The 17,219-nt window shown below is 45.1% G+C and overlaps 2 protein-coding genes, 1 long non-coding RNA gene and 1 other non-coding gene across 11 annotated transcripts in view; 1 reads left to right on the forward strand and 3 right to left on the reverse strand.

Annotated features, from left to right (window-relative positions):
• Positions 1–962, reverse strand: part of LOC147011983 (uncharacterized) — a 26,336-nt gene extending 25,374 nt beyond the window's left edge. The window contains exon 1 of the mRNA XM_085856363.1: positions 852–962. Within this exon, the coding sequence (XP_085712489.1) occupies positions 852–962 (111 nt within the window). The remainder of the gene's footprint in view (positions 1–851) is intronic.
• A 3,549-nt stretch (positions 963–4,511) lies between these two features.
• LOC147011984 (small nucleolar RNA U3) lies at positions 4,512–4,727 on the reverse strand. Its single transcript, XR_015052074.1, has one exon. It is a non-coding gene; the product is annotated as a small nucleolar RNA U3 (small nucleolar RNA).
• A 2,212-nt stretch (positions 4,728–6,939) lies between these two features.
• Positions 6,940–15,740, reverse strand: LOC147011985 (uncharacterized). The gene is made up of 2 exons (XR_015051878.1): positions 15,601–15,740; positions 6,940–7,317 (listed from the first exon to the last, which is right to left on the reverse strand). It is a non-coding gene; the product is annotated as an uncharacterized LOC147011985 (long non-coding RNA).
• LOC147011986 (uncharacterized) overlaps positions 9,402–17,219 on the forward strand; it is a 41,523-nt gene continuing 33,705 nt past the window's right edge. For 2 of the 8 annotated variants that reach the window (XM_085857968.1, XM_085857969.1), the window contains exon 1: positions 15,406–15,500. In XM_085857968.1, the coding sequence (XP_085714094.1) occupies positions 15,440–15,500 (61 nt within the window). In that variant the 5' untranslated portion in view covers positions 15,406–15,439. The other 6 variants (XM_085857972.1, XM_085857971.1, XM_085857973.1 and 3 more) reach the window with 5 other exon arrangements.

Below are 17,219 nucleotides of genomic sequence, written 5' to 3' on the forward strand. Positions count from 1 at the left end.
TTACAAAAAGCAATGTGCAGTTATAATTTCCCCTTACCCACCACCGACACTCGCACCCACGAAACAGCTAATTAGTGCACAGGTTTCTTAGCGAGATAGCGTGGGCCCTTTACTCATTCGACAGGAGGAGACAAATGGAGAAAGCACGAGACAGATTGGCCGATCTCAGCGACGAGCCTGGCAAAGGTCGCCACATCCCTCAATGGAGGTGACCTGAGCTGGAGGCACCGTGGCACTGGGAAGTCAGTCCCCACACAAGGGCTGACAGGATGGCCGAGAGGTACGTGTACTCACCTCTAAGTTGTCTAGCCTGGGTTTGAATCCTGACCTAGCTATAAACAGTCATTCTGGTGTTTCATAGGCAGGGCGATTCAGCAATGCATGTGTCGTCCCATGGATGTACGTTAAACGGATGTCTCATCAGCCACCGTTGGTGGACGTTAAAGATCCCAATTTTTTTTTTTGTATACATTGTCGAGGCTCGTATGAGAGCGAACACACAACACACAACAAGGGGTGGGAGAGGGAAGGACAAAACAGTAGGGAACAGAGACATTAAGAGAACTGTGGAAGGGAGAGGGATGGGACGAGGAAGACGGGGGTATACAAGATGGACCCCACAGGGACTTTCAGGACCTAACATGACAGGGAACTTAAGGGAAGGAAGGCAGGGAATTTGAAGGAAGTGGGTTTAGGGTGGATTGACGGGGGTAGAAAAGATCGAGGTTTTGGATGGGGGAAGATAAGAGGTGGTGGTGAACGGCTGTTTTGAAGACCTGGAACGAAGAATGGTCTTTCATGAAGAGTAGGTGAGCTATCACAGGCACCATGCACAAATTACAAATTCCTGCCTTAACCAGCAGAGGACATTGCATCTTAGGCACAGCTGCACTCTCAGCCAATGGTGCTTCCTCGCAGGTTTGTGCTGCATACGAATGAAGAAGTCCCCACACAGACGCCATGGAGGGTGCCGAAGGCCCGCTCAAGTCTTTATTTGGATGCTCAGTTCATCGAGCACCCACCACAATATGGCCATGAGGTTCGTGCCAATAACCCCCTGGTATGTTTGAGATGAGTTGATGCTGCTCTCTGCCACATCCTCGCCATTCCTCCTCCTTCAGCCACCACCATGACCATGAAGACCGGGATGACTGGCACCAAAGCCCGGAGTTCCACGCAGCATCAATAACATGGACACCCCATTCCAATAGTCCCAAGAGAACCAAATAGACGCAATGGAACCAAACAGATTCCCCCCGACCCAGTTTGAACCCCACCTTTTATTCACTCCCCAAGGGGTGTGACCAGGCCTGCAGGGATTCTTGATCCGTGAATTTGCATGCCGTCATCCTACCCATTGGACGCCTTTGGTGGGGGCGCGAACACTCGGTGGTCCACTACCTTCCCCTGGTGTAACAGAGTCTGGATGGTGCTGGCAAGAGTTATGTTCTCTTGTGGGAACATGAAAGACAGAGGTGGGGAAAAGACCATATAACAGAGAAGGGATATTGATGTGAGACGCACACAACACATATCTATCCAACGCAGCTAAATCTATTACATGCATAACGCATATCCATCCACATGGAGTACCATCCGGTACGCTTAACTAAACAGATACTGAAGAAAATAAAGAGTTCATAGAACACCTTTCCCCATGCTATACCTTATCCAATGCGATACCTTATACCGAACACCTTATAGTTTATACAGTGATCAAGTACATAATTCTACTGAAACAAAATAATGATTTTAAAGGTTGTATTAAAAAAATTTTTCCAGAAGTATAGCACCATTGAACCAGTCTTATACACCACCTGATCTAACATGCTGAAGTACTGCAAAACTGGAGGTTCCTGGAAGCGATAAGAAGGAAATTTGTTTTCTTCAGTGTTCAAGTATTCAATTAAATTGAAATAAAATAAAAATTGCGTCGTATTAAACAAATTAATTCCGGAAGTTAACCACTGTTAACACAGTGGCTATTACATCACCTTATCGTTACATGAGTTATTCGTGCCTGTTGTTTGTGTTCTTTATGACGTCCAAAAAATAAAACAAGTTTCCTGCATGGAATGCCTTTCAATTTTGTTTGACTGCCAGACAAGCAGACAGAGTAAAGAAATTATCTCACTCCTGTCTGCGCGTGTGTGATAGGGACAAATTGAGAGCCAAACGATGTTAAAACGGCAGGTTTGCTTTCACATAAACTGTTTCGTGTTCAAAATAAACCATTCAATCTAAACAAGTTCAATTTAAATACAATTTTCAACTAGAAGGGCACTCGGTGGACCCGCAATGCCTGATCCAGTGGAACATATCGAGCCCAATAACTGTTTGAATTATCGTGGGCGATGTCGTTTTTGGCCCGATCTCTCAATGATGAAGAATCACTTAAAAAATTAAATAATCCTCATATCCGGATTCGGATCTTCACCAAAATCGAATCAGTTAGTCCTTGTCACACACCCAACGTGTGCACAAAATTTCATCCGGATCTCTCCACAACTTTTTTGAGATATCCTGCACACAGACAAACAGACAGACAAACAGACAGAAAGGGGTGAAAACATAACCTTGCACCTTCGGAGGTGGAGGTAATAAAGTATTTGTATGGTAACCTGACGTTGGCTTAGCAGTTAGGGTGGTGGCTTGGGATCCTCGGGTCCTGAGTTCAATCCCCGTTTTTACGCTGAATTAACACCAGGGGGGTTGATTCAGCCTGTCATCCTTTCGAGGTCGACAAAATGAGTAACAGTGTAGCGGCTGCACACGAAGGGAAGGGGTATCGACGGATTGATTACATCTGCTATTGGTGTGGCGCAGGCATGATGGGCCGAATGGCCTCCTCCTGTGCATAATTTCCTTTTAAGGGGTGCACCTAATTATTGTCCAGGTAAAAAATGAAACATTCACCGCCTTGAAGTTTGTCCCTGAAAGCAAATCCATGTTAATCAATCCAGTTGATCAAGGAAAGAGAAGGTATCGCCCGTTTTAATTTCAACAGCAGCATTATGGTACAACCATCATGAGATTGTGTAAAAAACATAAGCATAACTAGTGAAATTTACGATAGAGAACTAGTGCATGCCCGTACGTGCGTGGCCGTAGGTGCAAATAAATAAATAAATAAATAAAAACTCTCAAACCGCGTGCCAGAAACAACAACCACACAGGCCAGGCAGTTCCTTCGCTCTCGCGTGCCTGTACGTGCAAAAAAAAAACTTTCAAACAACCACACAGGCCGTTCCTTCGCTCTAGTAAATGACGACTGGAATGGGGCATTGTGTTTATCTATAAATGCGCATAAGAAATCGAGAAATTATTAGAATACACGAAGTCATCATTATCCGGAAGCCCGTACATTGTAACCCGTAATGGGGAACGTGGCTGAGCTTCCCTTCCCCATCGGCCACGCCCACGCAGCAACGTGTCTTGTCATTGGTTTGGAAAATAAATGGCCATAACTTGGGAAGCACTTGTCCGATTAATATCAAACCTTAAAAAGGCACATCCTCAGGTCCCCAGCAATATATCTGGCAAGTTTCAATTAGATCGGACCAGAGGTTGTCGAGAAACAGCGGTCACAGACATACACACACACACACACACACACACACACACACACACACACACACACACACACACACACACACACACACACACACACACACACACACATTGCTGGAATTATCTATCTATAATTCCAGCAATCTGTGTGTGTGTGTGTGTGTGTGTGTGTGTGTGTGTGTGTGTGTGTGTGTGTGTGTGTGTGTGTGTGTGTGTGTGTGTGTGTGTGTGTGTGTGTGTGTGTGTGTGTGTGTGTGTGTGTGACCGCTATTTCTCGACAACCTCTGGTCCGATCTAATTGAAACTTGCCAGATATATTGCTGGGGACCTGAGGATGTGCCTTTTCAAGGTTTGATATTAATCGGACAAGTGCTTCCCAAGTTATGGCCATTTATTTACCAAACCAATGGGAAGACACGTTGTTGCGTGGGCGTGGCCGATGGGGAAGGGAAGCTCAGCCACGTTCCCCATTACGGGCTACAACGTACGGGCTTCCGGAGAGTGATGACTTCGTGTATTCTAATAATTTCTCGATTTCTTATGCGCATTTATAGATAAACGGAATGGCACAAGTTATGATCGTTTTCATATTAGACGGTGTATAAATTTCGGGAACATCAGAGTGCTGGTATGCTCCGAACCAGGAAGTAAATTTTTTCTCTCTTCTCTTTTTGTTTTTCCTTGCCATGACATTGCGAAAAGGTAAAATACGTTGGCGCTAATTGAATAATTGGGTATTAAAAATAAATTGCGAATAATCGTAACTGCGAATAATATCGAACTTCCGGGTCACGCACGTTCGGGCACGTGAGAGCGAAGAAACGGCCTGTGTGGTTTATTTATTTATTTATTTATTTTTACGGCCACGTACAAGTAGATAGATAAAGACAAGTTATTTTTTAATTAACGTTCAATCTTTCGTTAAATTATGTAAGAAGTTAACCCCTCAGAATATCTCACTTCCCTCCACCCCACCACCAAGTGGTGAAGGGAACGGTCATCAATGGTAAGAAGCATCCACAAAAGCAGTACTTCGAACCGGCTTCGCGCTCAGGAAGCGAGATTTCTGCTCCTCATCAGGGTTAACATGTCCGTTCACTTTCAGTTACGTTTCTGGACTCACAAACTATAGAAATGATCCCTGAAAGTATAGTCTTAACTCAATAGCTCCACCGACTCGCTCTTAAATTCTCCCGGCATCGTTACATGAAGGGAGAGTTTCTGGATTCAATCAATTTATGTGTTTCCCTTTTCTCAACTTTTCGATAAACATTTGCTGCGTTAGTGTAAAGTTAATTTTCTTCTTTATATTAATATTCTCATCGCGTACACTTATCACAAGAGAACATATTTGATGTTAACAAGAGAATGAGTTCCGCCCATGCTCCGCGTCACAACACGGAAGTGACGTAATTCAGTTTTTCAACATGAACGTCAATAAGGCTGTGAATGTTAAATGAGTTATTAAAATCAGGTTATTCTTTTGGCTATATTAAAAAAAACATTATTTTTTATTATATCGTCGACATTCTATTGTTCGATTAGTATGATTTCAGGTATGGAGTCGGTACTGGATTTGAAAACGTAACTTCCGGTCCACCAAAGGTGGAGGAGGTAACAATTTGCTGTTTCATTACGTACAGTATAACACAGCACCATCGGATTGACGTTTCGCAAAGAGTAGGCCAATCACCACCAACACCCTGAACAAATTACAAATTCCGACCCAAATCGTCTCCAATGGAACGTCGGGTCTGGCCAGCCGATTCGTGAAAGACTTGGGCCAAAAACTGCACGGCCAACCAAACCCACAAGAAATTGGGAAAGTACTGTTGGAGTAAAAGACTTGTACAGAGGAGTTTCATTATGTTTCACAATGGCAAGTAGGCCTGTATTTCGCGGGTTTGACCCGTTTCGGTGTCATTAAAACCCGACTTGGACGGAAAATACGAGCAATTTCAAAAACCCAACGTTTCGCTTCCATTCCACTCGCATGGATTCACACACAGTGACAGATCTGTCACGATGTCGTCCGGAAAGCAAGGTCTTGCTGTCGTCCAACTCCATTGGCTGGGTGACGTCATGAGCTTCACCCAACCAACCAATTCCTTCAATCCTCATCTGTACGCAACGTCACTTCCTCCCGTCTAACTCCATTGGCTGGGTGACGTCATGAGCTTCACCCAACCAATTCCTTCAATCCTCATCTGTACGCAACGTCACTTCCTCCCGTCAAACTCCATTGGCTTGGTGACGTCATGAGCTTCACCCAACCAACCAATTCCTTCAATCCTCATCTGTACGCAACGTCACTTCCTCCCGTCTAACTCCATTGGCTGGGTGACGTCATGAGCTTCACCCAACCAACCAATTCCTTCAATCCTCATCTGTACGCAACGTCACTTCCTCCCGTCTACCGTTTGTCGTCACCCAGAATCAATCGGTCGGCCTATTTGCTTTGCAATTCCGCTCTTCGACGTGTTACTGTGATATTTATCGGTACTTTCGAGTATTTTGAATGCTAGGATTCCATTCGGATTGTTTTCATTCGCATACAGGGTGTCCACAAATTACCGTTCCAAATTGAAGCTGTAACTAGAGGGGGAGAACTCGGGAGAGTGCAAAACCTCCGCCGCCAATACTGCTCGGTCACTCAAGTGAACCTTATATCTTATTCATTAAATGTCAACAGTGCTGACAGTTATAGTTCTTTTCTCCAACATTTTTTTTTTGGGGGGGGGGGGGGTTGGAAATCACTTAAAACATGTAAAAATGAAAAAAAAGAAATCGAAATTTTGTTGAAAAAAAGTTGCAAAATTTTTTTCTCTTAATTTTTTTTGGAGGGGGGGTTGGAAACCACTTAAAACATGTAGAAATGCAATCAAAAGAAATCGAAATTTTGTTGAAAAAAAAGTTGCAAAAATTTTTTTTCTCTAACAATTTTTTTTGGGGGGGGGGTTGGAAATCACTTAAAACGTGTAGAAATGCAAAAAAAGAAATCGAAATTTTGTTGAAAAAAAGTTGCAAAAATATTTTTTCTCCAACAATTTTTTTTGGAGGGGGGATTGGAAATCACTTAAAACATGTAGAAATGCAAAAAAAAATTTCTTTTCTCTAATAAATTTTTTTTGGAGGGGGGACAAAGTCCAAAATCTAATCCTTGGACCATACCTAACCCCCCCCCCCCCACCAAGTTTCGTCGAAGTCCGTCGGAGTTTTTCCGTAATACCGTTCACAAACAAACAAACAAACAAACAAACAAACACACAAACAAACAAACAAACAAACAAACAGAAAGGGGTGAAAACAGTAACTTCCGATCTTCGATGGCGGAGGTTAATAAAAAACATAACTTCGCGTTGTAATAAGAACATTTCTCACAGTTTTATTGTCAAGATTTATCAAGATCATCACATCACATTAATCACCACTTATCATCACTTGGTCTCTATAAACCAGGCAACACTGCTCTTTATTGTGGGGACGCTATTTCCAGTAAATGTGACGTCATGCGTCACAGGTGACAACTGGAAACAAAAAAAAAAGTAAATAAAATTTTGAGAAATTGTTGTTCTTTCTGTAGTTGTAGTTGTAGTTTTTCCAGATGTTGAGAGATGGTGAGGAAGATGATGCAAGGGTTATGTGCAACGTGAGGCAGACGGAGATATGTGAACGTTTCGTGCAGTGGAATCAATGGACTTGTTCCCTGTAATCAGTTGCATTGTTTCACGTCTGTTGAGCGACATACTGTAACAGAAATTTTTTTTTTTTTGAGAAATGTTACGCATACGTATGTATGTGTGAATGTCTTACTTGGAACCTCATGATCATTACTGATAAGTAAACGTATTGAACAGCGTTTTTACCACGTTGAGTTAACCCTTTGCATGCTGCAGTGTTTACGGCCCCATGGTTCCCTGTGGCTCAATTTGTTTTGTTTTTTTTATAGGGCTGTGAATTTCAAGTTGTATTTGCAAAAAAACACAACTTTGGTGTCAAGTTAGCAGTGATCTTCACTATTATTTGGAAGGGGGCCACTTTTGCCGATACATCAGTGTGAGAGCCTCCACACTGCCTACAGGACTCCATAATGGCTGCAACTAAGCCCCACCTTCACATACTCTTCTTCGTTGTGGTGAACTGGGCTGCAAGCGTAATTGTTTGAATACTGCAACCATATCCTGATGAAGTGATGTTACTTTTATGCTTCGCGTTGTAACACTCATTTGAAACCATGAGGTCAATTTGATAGCATTTATGGCGGATTATGATGTGTTTTTACATTTGTGTATTATCAGCCGCACGTCAGGGGCCGCACTTTAGGCCACCATGGGCCGCCAGTGGCTCGCGGGCCATGCAATGAAGAACAGGGTGTTAGACGGATAACCAAAATTAAAACAAAAAAATTGTTTTAATTATTTTCATCTCCGCAAATCTGCGACCGCAACATGCAAAGGGTTAAAAAAAACAAAAACGCTTTTGATTCCTCCCAACCCGTTTTTTGTCACCTTCATTTTGCTATGTATGTAATGTGCAGTGTAATACTGCACTGTTAATATGGTGAAATGTGTCACTACTTTATTAGCGCCTGAAGATGAAATCAGCCGGGTTTAATGTGGATTTTGTACTGGACATGGAGATAATTATTATTCTTAGTTCAAACACTGATTCATCTTTAAGAATGTTCTACTCATGTGGTGATGATTCCTTTTAGTGTGCTGGTTACGATGATGGTATTTAAACCAGGTGATGAGGATGCTTAAACAGAACAGAATAAATCTTACATTTAAAAAGCAATGATTTGTTATTAAAAAAAACAATAGGACCACCGTGTCTGTACCGTATCTGAGCCCTGGCCTAATCCATCCATCCATTGGAACCACACTCTGTGCAGAGCGTTGGTGCTGCCAAAGCCGTCTCCTTGGCTATTGGACACAATCCTGGATGAATCGCCACTCTAATACAGGATACCAACATGCTGGCACTCATTTTGCCAACCTCAGAAGGATGACAGGCAGTCAACCCCACCTGGTATTAATTCAACAGCCAAGGGAGATTTGAAATCAGGATCCTAGGATCCCAAGCCCACCACCCTAACCATTAAGCCAACACCAGGCATGTGGCCTAATGTTGTAACCCAAATTTGGTAGCATTCTGACGAGTGGGTGTGCAGAAGAAGATTTTTGAAGGAATCTACATGATTTTCCCAAACCTTTGCTAAGTCCGCCATTTTGACACACTTTCGGTCATGTGGTCAGCAAGACCTCTGCAATTTAGCATCATGACCCAATTATAATGTTGTTAGCCAAATTTGGTGGTATTCTGATTAGTGGGGGTGGAGAAGAAGATTTTTGAAGGAATTTATGTGATTTTCCCAAAAATTGGTGAAGGCGGCCATTTTGACACACTTCCGGTCACATGATTGGCAAAACTGGCAATTTAACATCCATATTAATAAATACAGCTATATATATATGATTATATATACATACTTGTGGGGTATGCTTATAAATTGTAAGCAATAACAAACCATGCTTCTTCATTGTTTCGGGCCGCTCACCTGCATTAATTTTTTTCATTTCCCCCCCCCCCACTTATTTATTTTCATTTATAAATGCTTTCCAACAGTTCTTGTGATTTTTCCCAGTGTATCGGCTTCGATGTCTGTCGGCCCGCAAAATTAGCATGCTTCCCCATTGTCTCAGGTTGCTCACCTGCTTAAAAAAAATTAAATTCATTTATATTTTCATTTATAGGTGCTTTCCAAAAGTTCGTTGATTTTTTTCCGCAGTGTATCAGCCTCGATGTCCATCGGCACATGAAATTGCAGCTTTCTACATCACCTGGAAGGTACTGAACTTTAATATCAGTCAGTCAGTGAGTCAGTGGTTAGAAAGAGCTTTATATGTATACATATATATGCAAATGTGATGAATATTAATAAATACAGCTATATAGGTGACTATATCTATAACAATAAATGGCAGTGTGTGTTCATCAGTCCGTCTCCTCCGTAGCTCCAAAACCATGAAACCGAGCAGCCCCAAACTTTGCATGCATACTAAGGGAACTCCAAGGTGGTGCATGAATGAAAACTGGGTGCTTGGGTTAATTTAAACACACCTTTTGAAGATAATTTAGGTAGTGCTCATCAGGAAAAACCAAAATAAGCCTTATCAAGATGGCGGCACACTATCATGGTCAGCCATCTGTCAGCTCATTCGCGTCTGAAGCCGCCTTTTTTTGGCCTGCTCAACAATTCCTTGACTTGGAACAGGCCACAACGGTTTCTTAATGATAAAGGTTTTTCCTTCCACTTTCCTCACTGATATCATCGATTGCTTGATCATCAAACCTACAAAAACCGCTGGAAACATTGCAATGCTTATAGACGCCAGCATCGTGACTTTATTTAATTGTCGCACATTCCATAACCTGTAGAATCTCTCAATCTCAGCCAAATTTCAAATTTTAAACTTCTTTATTTACTTCAACAGTATTTCCGACTGCCAAAAAGGTGTTCACATGTCCAATTCTGACATCGCTTGACATTCCGGGAATCAACAGGTGCATGGTGTATAGCCGATCGGCAATCGCTAATTGCTTGTCAAGCCAGCCGTTCCTTAGTAACTGTTTCATTGGGGTGCTTAAGCCACCTGGTGAGCGCTCTACAATATTCACACCGTCACTAAATATATCAATTGACTGGAACTAAGTTTGGGGCCCACCCACCTGCGTTTGGCCATGCGGTGAGTCAGTTGGTGGTTCGCTCGCTGAAAATGTGCAATTTTATTTTACACCATGTTTCCCCTTTTTGTACAATCTCCTTTCATTATATGACCTGTCACTTCAGCATAGATAAATCCATGCAAAAATAATTAAACATTTCGTTTTAAAAAGTTTCTTCAACCGTTTTCTTTGAGTGCTTACTTGAGTGGTTAAGGCAATTGGTGAGCACTCTTCAAGCTTCGATGGCATACAGTGGCTCGGTTCTCCATGGGGACATTTCCGGAGAAACGAAGGCAAAATAAAGAAGAAAAAGAGCAATCAGAGATTGCAGCCCTCTCCAGGACTTCTTTTGAGTGGTGTATTTTTTATAGGTTTTTGGATAAATCCAATATGGCTGCCAACCATGTGACCTATGATATTGTTGCGGGTCGGGGTCCGGTGGCGAGAATGACCGCAAGGTGAAGGAAACTATGTCAATTCCCACCAGACTCCCCGGAATTGTAGGCCGTTGCTCACGGATAATTCCGTGATGCGGTGGGTCGCTTAACCGACCATGGACGCCAATACCTCAACCGCCTGGCATAGGGTCCTCCTGTCTAGAATCAAGTTACCTAATTAACAACACGGTTTCAACTACCAGGGAACCACGCCCTCGGTATGCCTTGCCTGAACCAGATCACTCTACCGACTACAGTCGAGTACCAACGACCAACTCTAGCAACTACTTTTCCGGATCGGATGCAGCTGAGCGGAACTGCCAAGGACGTACCGGTTGGAAGGAATGGATTATCGGGAATAAAGACCCAGCTAAACTCAGATTCGAACCATGCTGGACCAATGGAGGAAAAGACAAAGGCAAGCTGGGAACATTTCTACAATTATTTATTTACAATCGGCGAGAAAAAGCATGTGGCACAGGAAAAAGATTTATTCGGTATGTTACGCAGGGGAAGATGAGAGAGGTGTGGTGCAGCAATTTACAAGCAACTTACAAAAGCAGACACAGTGCAGACTTAACGCGAGATTAATACAAGCAACAATCACAACAATAAAGATGTTAAACAGGCTTATCTAATGGACAGGCACCACACACTCAGACACACACTCAGACAAAATAAACCCAATGAAAAGAAAAAGGTTTTATGCAGCCAGGGTGGGAGGGAGTTGAGGTCACAGTTTAGGGTACCTGAGCGTTCTGGGGAAAGGGATGCTCCGTGGTGCGGCACTTGACAAAGGTCGTGCGGTTCGGTCCACAGCCGCATGTGTGGAGATCATGTCCGTCAAGGAGCTTGAGTGGAGAGAACAGAGTCTGAGGTGAGAAATGGAGCAGTCAACAGGACCAGGCAAGAGACCCGGTCGAGGTCGGGTGTGCATGGACCAGCAGTCAGGCCGTCGAGGCGGGATGTGGTCATAGCCAAGCAGTGGAACACCTTCACAACGACCCCGTCAACAACTGCAACCTTCCAATCCTTCTCCCAATCCATCGAACTCCTTTTCATCCCATACCACTCTATTCTGAGGATTGCTTCGTATTTTATAGATCACAGAGCTAGGGGGTGGAGCCATGGTGAAGCCGACGTCATCATTCATCATGATTGGACCGGGCCTTGATGCGGTCCGCCTTCCTGGGCGGGGTCTCGTCAGAGGCCAGCAAGGCCCACCCACACCACGTGTCTGGGTTTGGGAAGGTGGAAGCCGAGATGGAACTGCCACAGCGAACGTCAGGATTCTGACTCGAAAACGAGTCTCGAGGTAGGCGCTCGTCACACTGAGGTAAGCGAGGCGAGGGTGCAAGGCAAGCGAGATGAAGGTACCGTGGTTCAAATAAAAGGGGAAATACAATAAAAGGGGAGAAAATTATTTATTAACCTAACTAAAAGCCCATCGCAACGCACCCCCATGTTTTCCCACTACTCACAAGGAAGGTATCTATCTGCACGTATACTAATGGAATAACCGACTTGGGACACCTGTGTGTTGTATGCATATGGTTCCGAGAACTGTAACAATATCGTATGTGTGAACCTTTTGTTCCTCATGGACAGGCCATATGTGTAAAGGCCATATGTGTAAAGTTTCGCCTCAATTTGTTCAGCCACTTCAGAGAAGAAGATTTTTGAAGGTTTTTTTTTTTAACAATATGACTGCCAAATCACGTGACCGATGACGTAATTAATTTTTTTTCTGTGGATTATTTTATCCCTAGATAACCCTCAAAAATTTTCATACTGATCGGATGTGGCGTTCTACATATGCAATTATGACGTTATAATGAGGGCACATATGATGTCATAAAAAAAATCAACCTCATTCCCCATGACGAGTACTTGCTTTTTACCAAGATTCAATTTTTTCCTTGGTGCGGTTTCAGAAATACAGAGGTCCAAAGTTTTTCCATTTTTCCAAAATGGCTGCCACACCACGTGACCTATGATATCATAATTATCATTAAAACATTCTACATGAGTAGTTACACCAATTGTGAAAATTTCGTCTCAATCCCACAAGCGGTTTCGGAGAAAAACACGAAAGTTCTGTATGGACAAACAGACAGACAAACAAACAAACAGACAAACAAACAGACCCAAATGCAACACCCTCTCTTTTGGCAAGGGTAATTATGTCATTGCAATGAGAATGAGTAAATATAAAATGTTTTAGTTGTTCCAAAGCAATGAAGCTCCACATCATGGCAGGATAGCCGAGTGGTACGCACGCTTGCTCTAAGCTGTCTAGCCTGGGTTTGAATCCCGACCCAGCTATAAACTGTCAGTCCGGTATTTCACAGGCAGGGTGATTCATCAATGTGTGTCGGCTCTCAGATGGACATTAAACAGGACGTCACTTCTGCCGGAATCCCTCTCTCCCCTCACCCCTTCCCTCCCCACTCCCCTCTCTCTCACTCTTCTATCCTTCCACGTCCTCTCTTTCACCCTACCGTCCTCTCTCCCACCCCACCGTCCTCTCTCCCACCCCTCCGTCCTCCATCACCTCTCCCACCCCTCTACCCCTGTTCCCCAACCTCTCCCCTCTCCCCCTCTGTTGAGGCAGCATGTATGAATTGGATTCAGAGTGTGCAGACCGGAGGGGTGCAAAGGTCGCTGCATGTGCAAGCATGCAGGCAGGCCTATGCCAGGTAGATATTGTGGGTTTTAAATGCTCCCACCCGGTTTTATATAGAAACTGGTGCTCAAAAAGAAAATGTTGCCAGTTGGGCACATTTTATCACCCTTCCCTTACTCTCCCCTCACACTGGCTTCCCCTCTGCTCACGCTGCCTTACCCTCCCCTCACGCTGCCTGACCCTCCCCTCAACCTCCCCTCACGCTGCCTTACCCTCCCCTCACACTGCCTTACCCTCCCCTCACGCTGCCTTACCCTCCCCTCACGCTGCCTCACCCTCACCTCACGCTGCCTTACCCGCCCTTCACGCTGCCTTACGCTGATTATTGCCTTACCCTCCCTTCACGTTGCCTTACCCTCCCCTAACGCTGCCTTACCCTCCCCTCACGCTGCCTTACCCTCACCTCACGCTGCCTTAGCCTCACCTCATTCTGCCTTACCCTCCCCTAACGCTGCCTTACCCTCCCCTCATGCTGCCTTACCCTCCCCTCACGTTGCCTTACCCTCTCCTCACGCTGCCTTACCCTCTCCTCACGCTGCCTTACCCTCTCCTCACGCTGCCTTACCCTCTCCTCACGCTGCCTTACCCTCCCCTCATGCAGCCTTACCCTCCCCTCACGCAGTCTTACCCTCCCCTCACGTTGCCTTACCCTCCCCTAACGCTGCCTTACCCTTCCCTCATGCTGCCCTACCCTCCCCTCACGCTGCCTTACCCTCTCCTCACGCTGCCTTACCCTCCCCTCACGCAGCCTTACCCTCCCCTCACGCAGCCTTACCCTCCCCTCACGCAGTCTTACCCTCTCCTCATGCTGCAACTCTTCTCTTCCCCTCACACCACATTCTCTTCCCCTCATGCTGTCTTCCCTCCCCTTCCCGTCATGCTTACCTCCTCCCAAACCCCCTCCCCTCTCCACCCCCATGGACATCTGGTGGTGTCTGCATGCTGTTTTTACATACCCCATTTCCTTCAATCCTGAACTACCCGCCCCTCCTTCTCCACAAGTACCACGAGCAAACGCGTCAAGAACCCTCCCCTCACACCTACCTCCTCCCAAACCCCTTTCCCTCCCCACTCTCCCCCCTCCCAGAGTGTATAGCGACGTTTGGTGAGACGTCGCTCTCCCCCCCAACCCTTTCCTTGCTCTTCCCACCCCTCCTAGCTCCCCCACGCATCCTTGCTCCCCACCCTTCCTCGCCCCCCCTTGCTCAACATCCTCCCTCCTCTCTCTCTATCCCTCCCCTCCGTCGTCTCTCTTTCTCTACCCCTCCCCTCCATCCTCTCTCTTTCTCTACCCCTCCCCTCCCTCCTCTTTCTTTCTCTACCCCTCCCCTCCATCCTCTCTCTTTCTCTACCCCTCCCCTCCCTCCTCTCTCTTTCTCTACCCCTCCCCTCCCTCCTCTCTCTTTCTCTACCCCTCCCCTCCCTGCTCTCTCTACCCCTTCTCTCCATCCTCTCTCTTTCTCTACCCCTCCCTCCCTGCTCTCTCTACCCCTTCTCTCCATCCTCTCTCTTTCTCTACCCCTCCCCTCCCTCCTCTTTCTCTACCCCTCCCCTCCCTCCTCTTTCTCTACCTCTCCCCTCCATCCTCTCTCTACCTCCTCTCCCTCCTCCTCTACTTCTCCCTCCATCCTCTCTGTCTACCCCTCCACATTCATCCCTTAATATTCCCGTCAGCGAAGCGATGGGTTGTATTTGCTGGTATACACATATGTACAAATATGATGAATATTAATAAATACAGCTATATAGGTGACGTGACTACACACTGCTGGACATCAGTCAGATATAGGAATGACAATAATGACACACGGACAAAATAACAGTTGAACAAAGAAGTATTAAAATGTGCTTACAGTAATTGACAGGAATGCTGAAAGGAGTTCAAAAGAAAACTTCAGTTTCAAATATGAGGTTTAAAAAAGAGACACCTGGAGATGGCAATGAGGCAGACTGACAAGTTGCAAGCAGGTAACACAGACAATAACCAGAAAAAAACAGACGATGGAAGGTTCAGAAAATGGACAAGAACAGGAGAATTGAGGGACAACGACATGTGGAGGTTCGTGAGGCAGCGACAGGTAAGACGAGTACATACAGAGCCCCTTGCAGGAAGCCCTTCGCGACACGCGAGCCTGTGGTGCTCACCGCCCTCAGGTGTTCACCGTGACTGGAACTCACCTTTCTAGATCGACTCTCTCTCTCTCCATTTCTTCTCTGCGACCTTGCTGAACCCTTGAGCCGTCCGGACAACGCATCACTAACTCTTGGGTCCTTGTTTTCAGAACATACGGCTCAGGCCTCACCGCGGTGAGAACATAGAGCTCGCCGGCCTTTCCGTCCACACTGATGTACAACGTCTCGTTCACTTCAGCTTGTCCTCACAAATTCGCTCATTTTACATTTAAATAACACATCTATCGCGCCACTGAACCTTTCATTCCTCTTTGCGAGGCTTGGCCTGGGCCGAGGCCTACCTCGACTAGCGGAAAGCGGTTGTCTGTAATTGCGGAAATAATCCAATAATTCGAAAGCGCTTTCAGAAAGTGCTTAATATCGAACATGAAAACTCCGAGTTGGATGTTTTAATACGTGGTGCTGTTTTATTCCGGTGTCTGTGAAACAGTTGGTTGTCAAAGTTGTAATACTAGGTTACGAGTTCATAACGTGTACTCTTTCAGGATACTTTTTAAAAAAGATTTTGTGAAAAATTAGCTTCAGAAACATAAACAAACCAGTACAGTCTTCAGTTATTCCTGACAACTTCATTGCCAAAGTCAATGATGGAAGAAGCTGGGTTAACATGCTGTCAGTGGACTTCAACGGCACAGATGTGCAGTTCTTTTGGCATTCACTTTCTGTAAACAAAATAAAATTTACAAAAGCTTTTTTTCATCAGGTTTGCAAACTACGATGTGTTACGTCACTGCATATGTCCACAGGAGAGGATGAGCAGCATCAATAATTGTCATTCATTTCACAACAAATATCTATTGTGTGTGTGTGTGTGTGTGTGTGTGTGTGTGTGTGTGTGTGTGTGTGTGTGTGTGTGTGTGTGTGTGTGTGTGTGTGTGTGTGTGTGTGTTTTTTGGTGTTTTCAGAAGCATACCATATTCTCTCTGATAACTCCCATACCCCCACCTGTCTGTCTGTCTCTGTCTCTCTTTCTGTCTCTCTCCCTCCTATCCCTGTGCTCCCTCCTCCCAAGACAGTGTAGCACCCTCTCACATCTTTCTCGCTCTCCACTCCACCCCGACCCACCGCTCTTTCTCTTTATCTATCTTTGGACATATTGTTATCTCCATACGTGTATATACAGTGGTTATGTCCAGTCGGGGTTTGTCTCCCGACCTAACCGGATGTAATTTATCTCCAGGCGTGTCCGAATGAAAGTTTGTCTGCGGACGTGTCCAGGCGGTGTTTATGTCCGGACGGAAATTTGTCTCCAGACTGCTTGGCTCCGGACAAGTCCAGGCAGTGTTTGTCTCCAAATGTGTCCGGGTGTTGTTTGTTTCCGGGAGGCGTTTGTCTTCGGAATGGAGTTTGTGTCCCGGCCATGTTTATCGTGTGACCGGTAGAAAATGGATTTCAGACATTATTTTGTTTCCATCTTATCTGTTATTAAATGCAGAATCATGTTGATGAAACGGTATGAATCATAATTAACGCTCCATCGCACATCTGCCTTCCCTTCTTCTCACCAAACACTATCTTGCCTTCCCGCACCCCTCCTCGCTCCCCCTCCTTCTTTCCTTTCCTCCTCCACCTCTTTACTCTTCCCACTCTCTCTCTCTCTCTCT

Source organism: Eptatretus burgeri, chromosome 15, assembly GCF_056783735.1.
Source record: "Eptatretus burgeri isolate ZD-2024b chromosome 15, Ebu_testis_v1, whole genome shotgun sequence".
Classification (NCBI taxonomy): domain Eukaryota; kingdom Metazoa; phylum Chordata; class Myxini; order Myxiniformes; family Myxinidae; genus Eptatretus; species Eptatretus burgeri.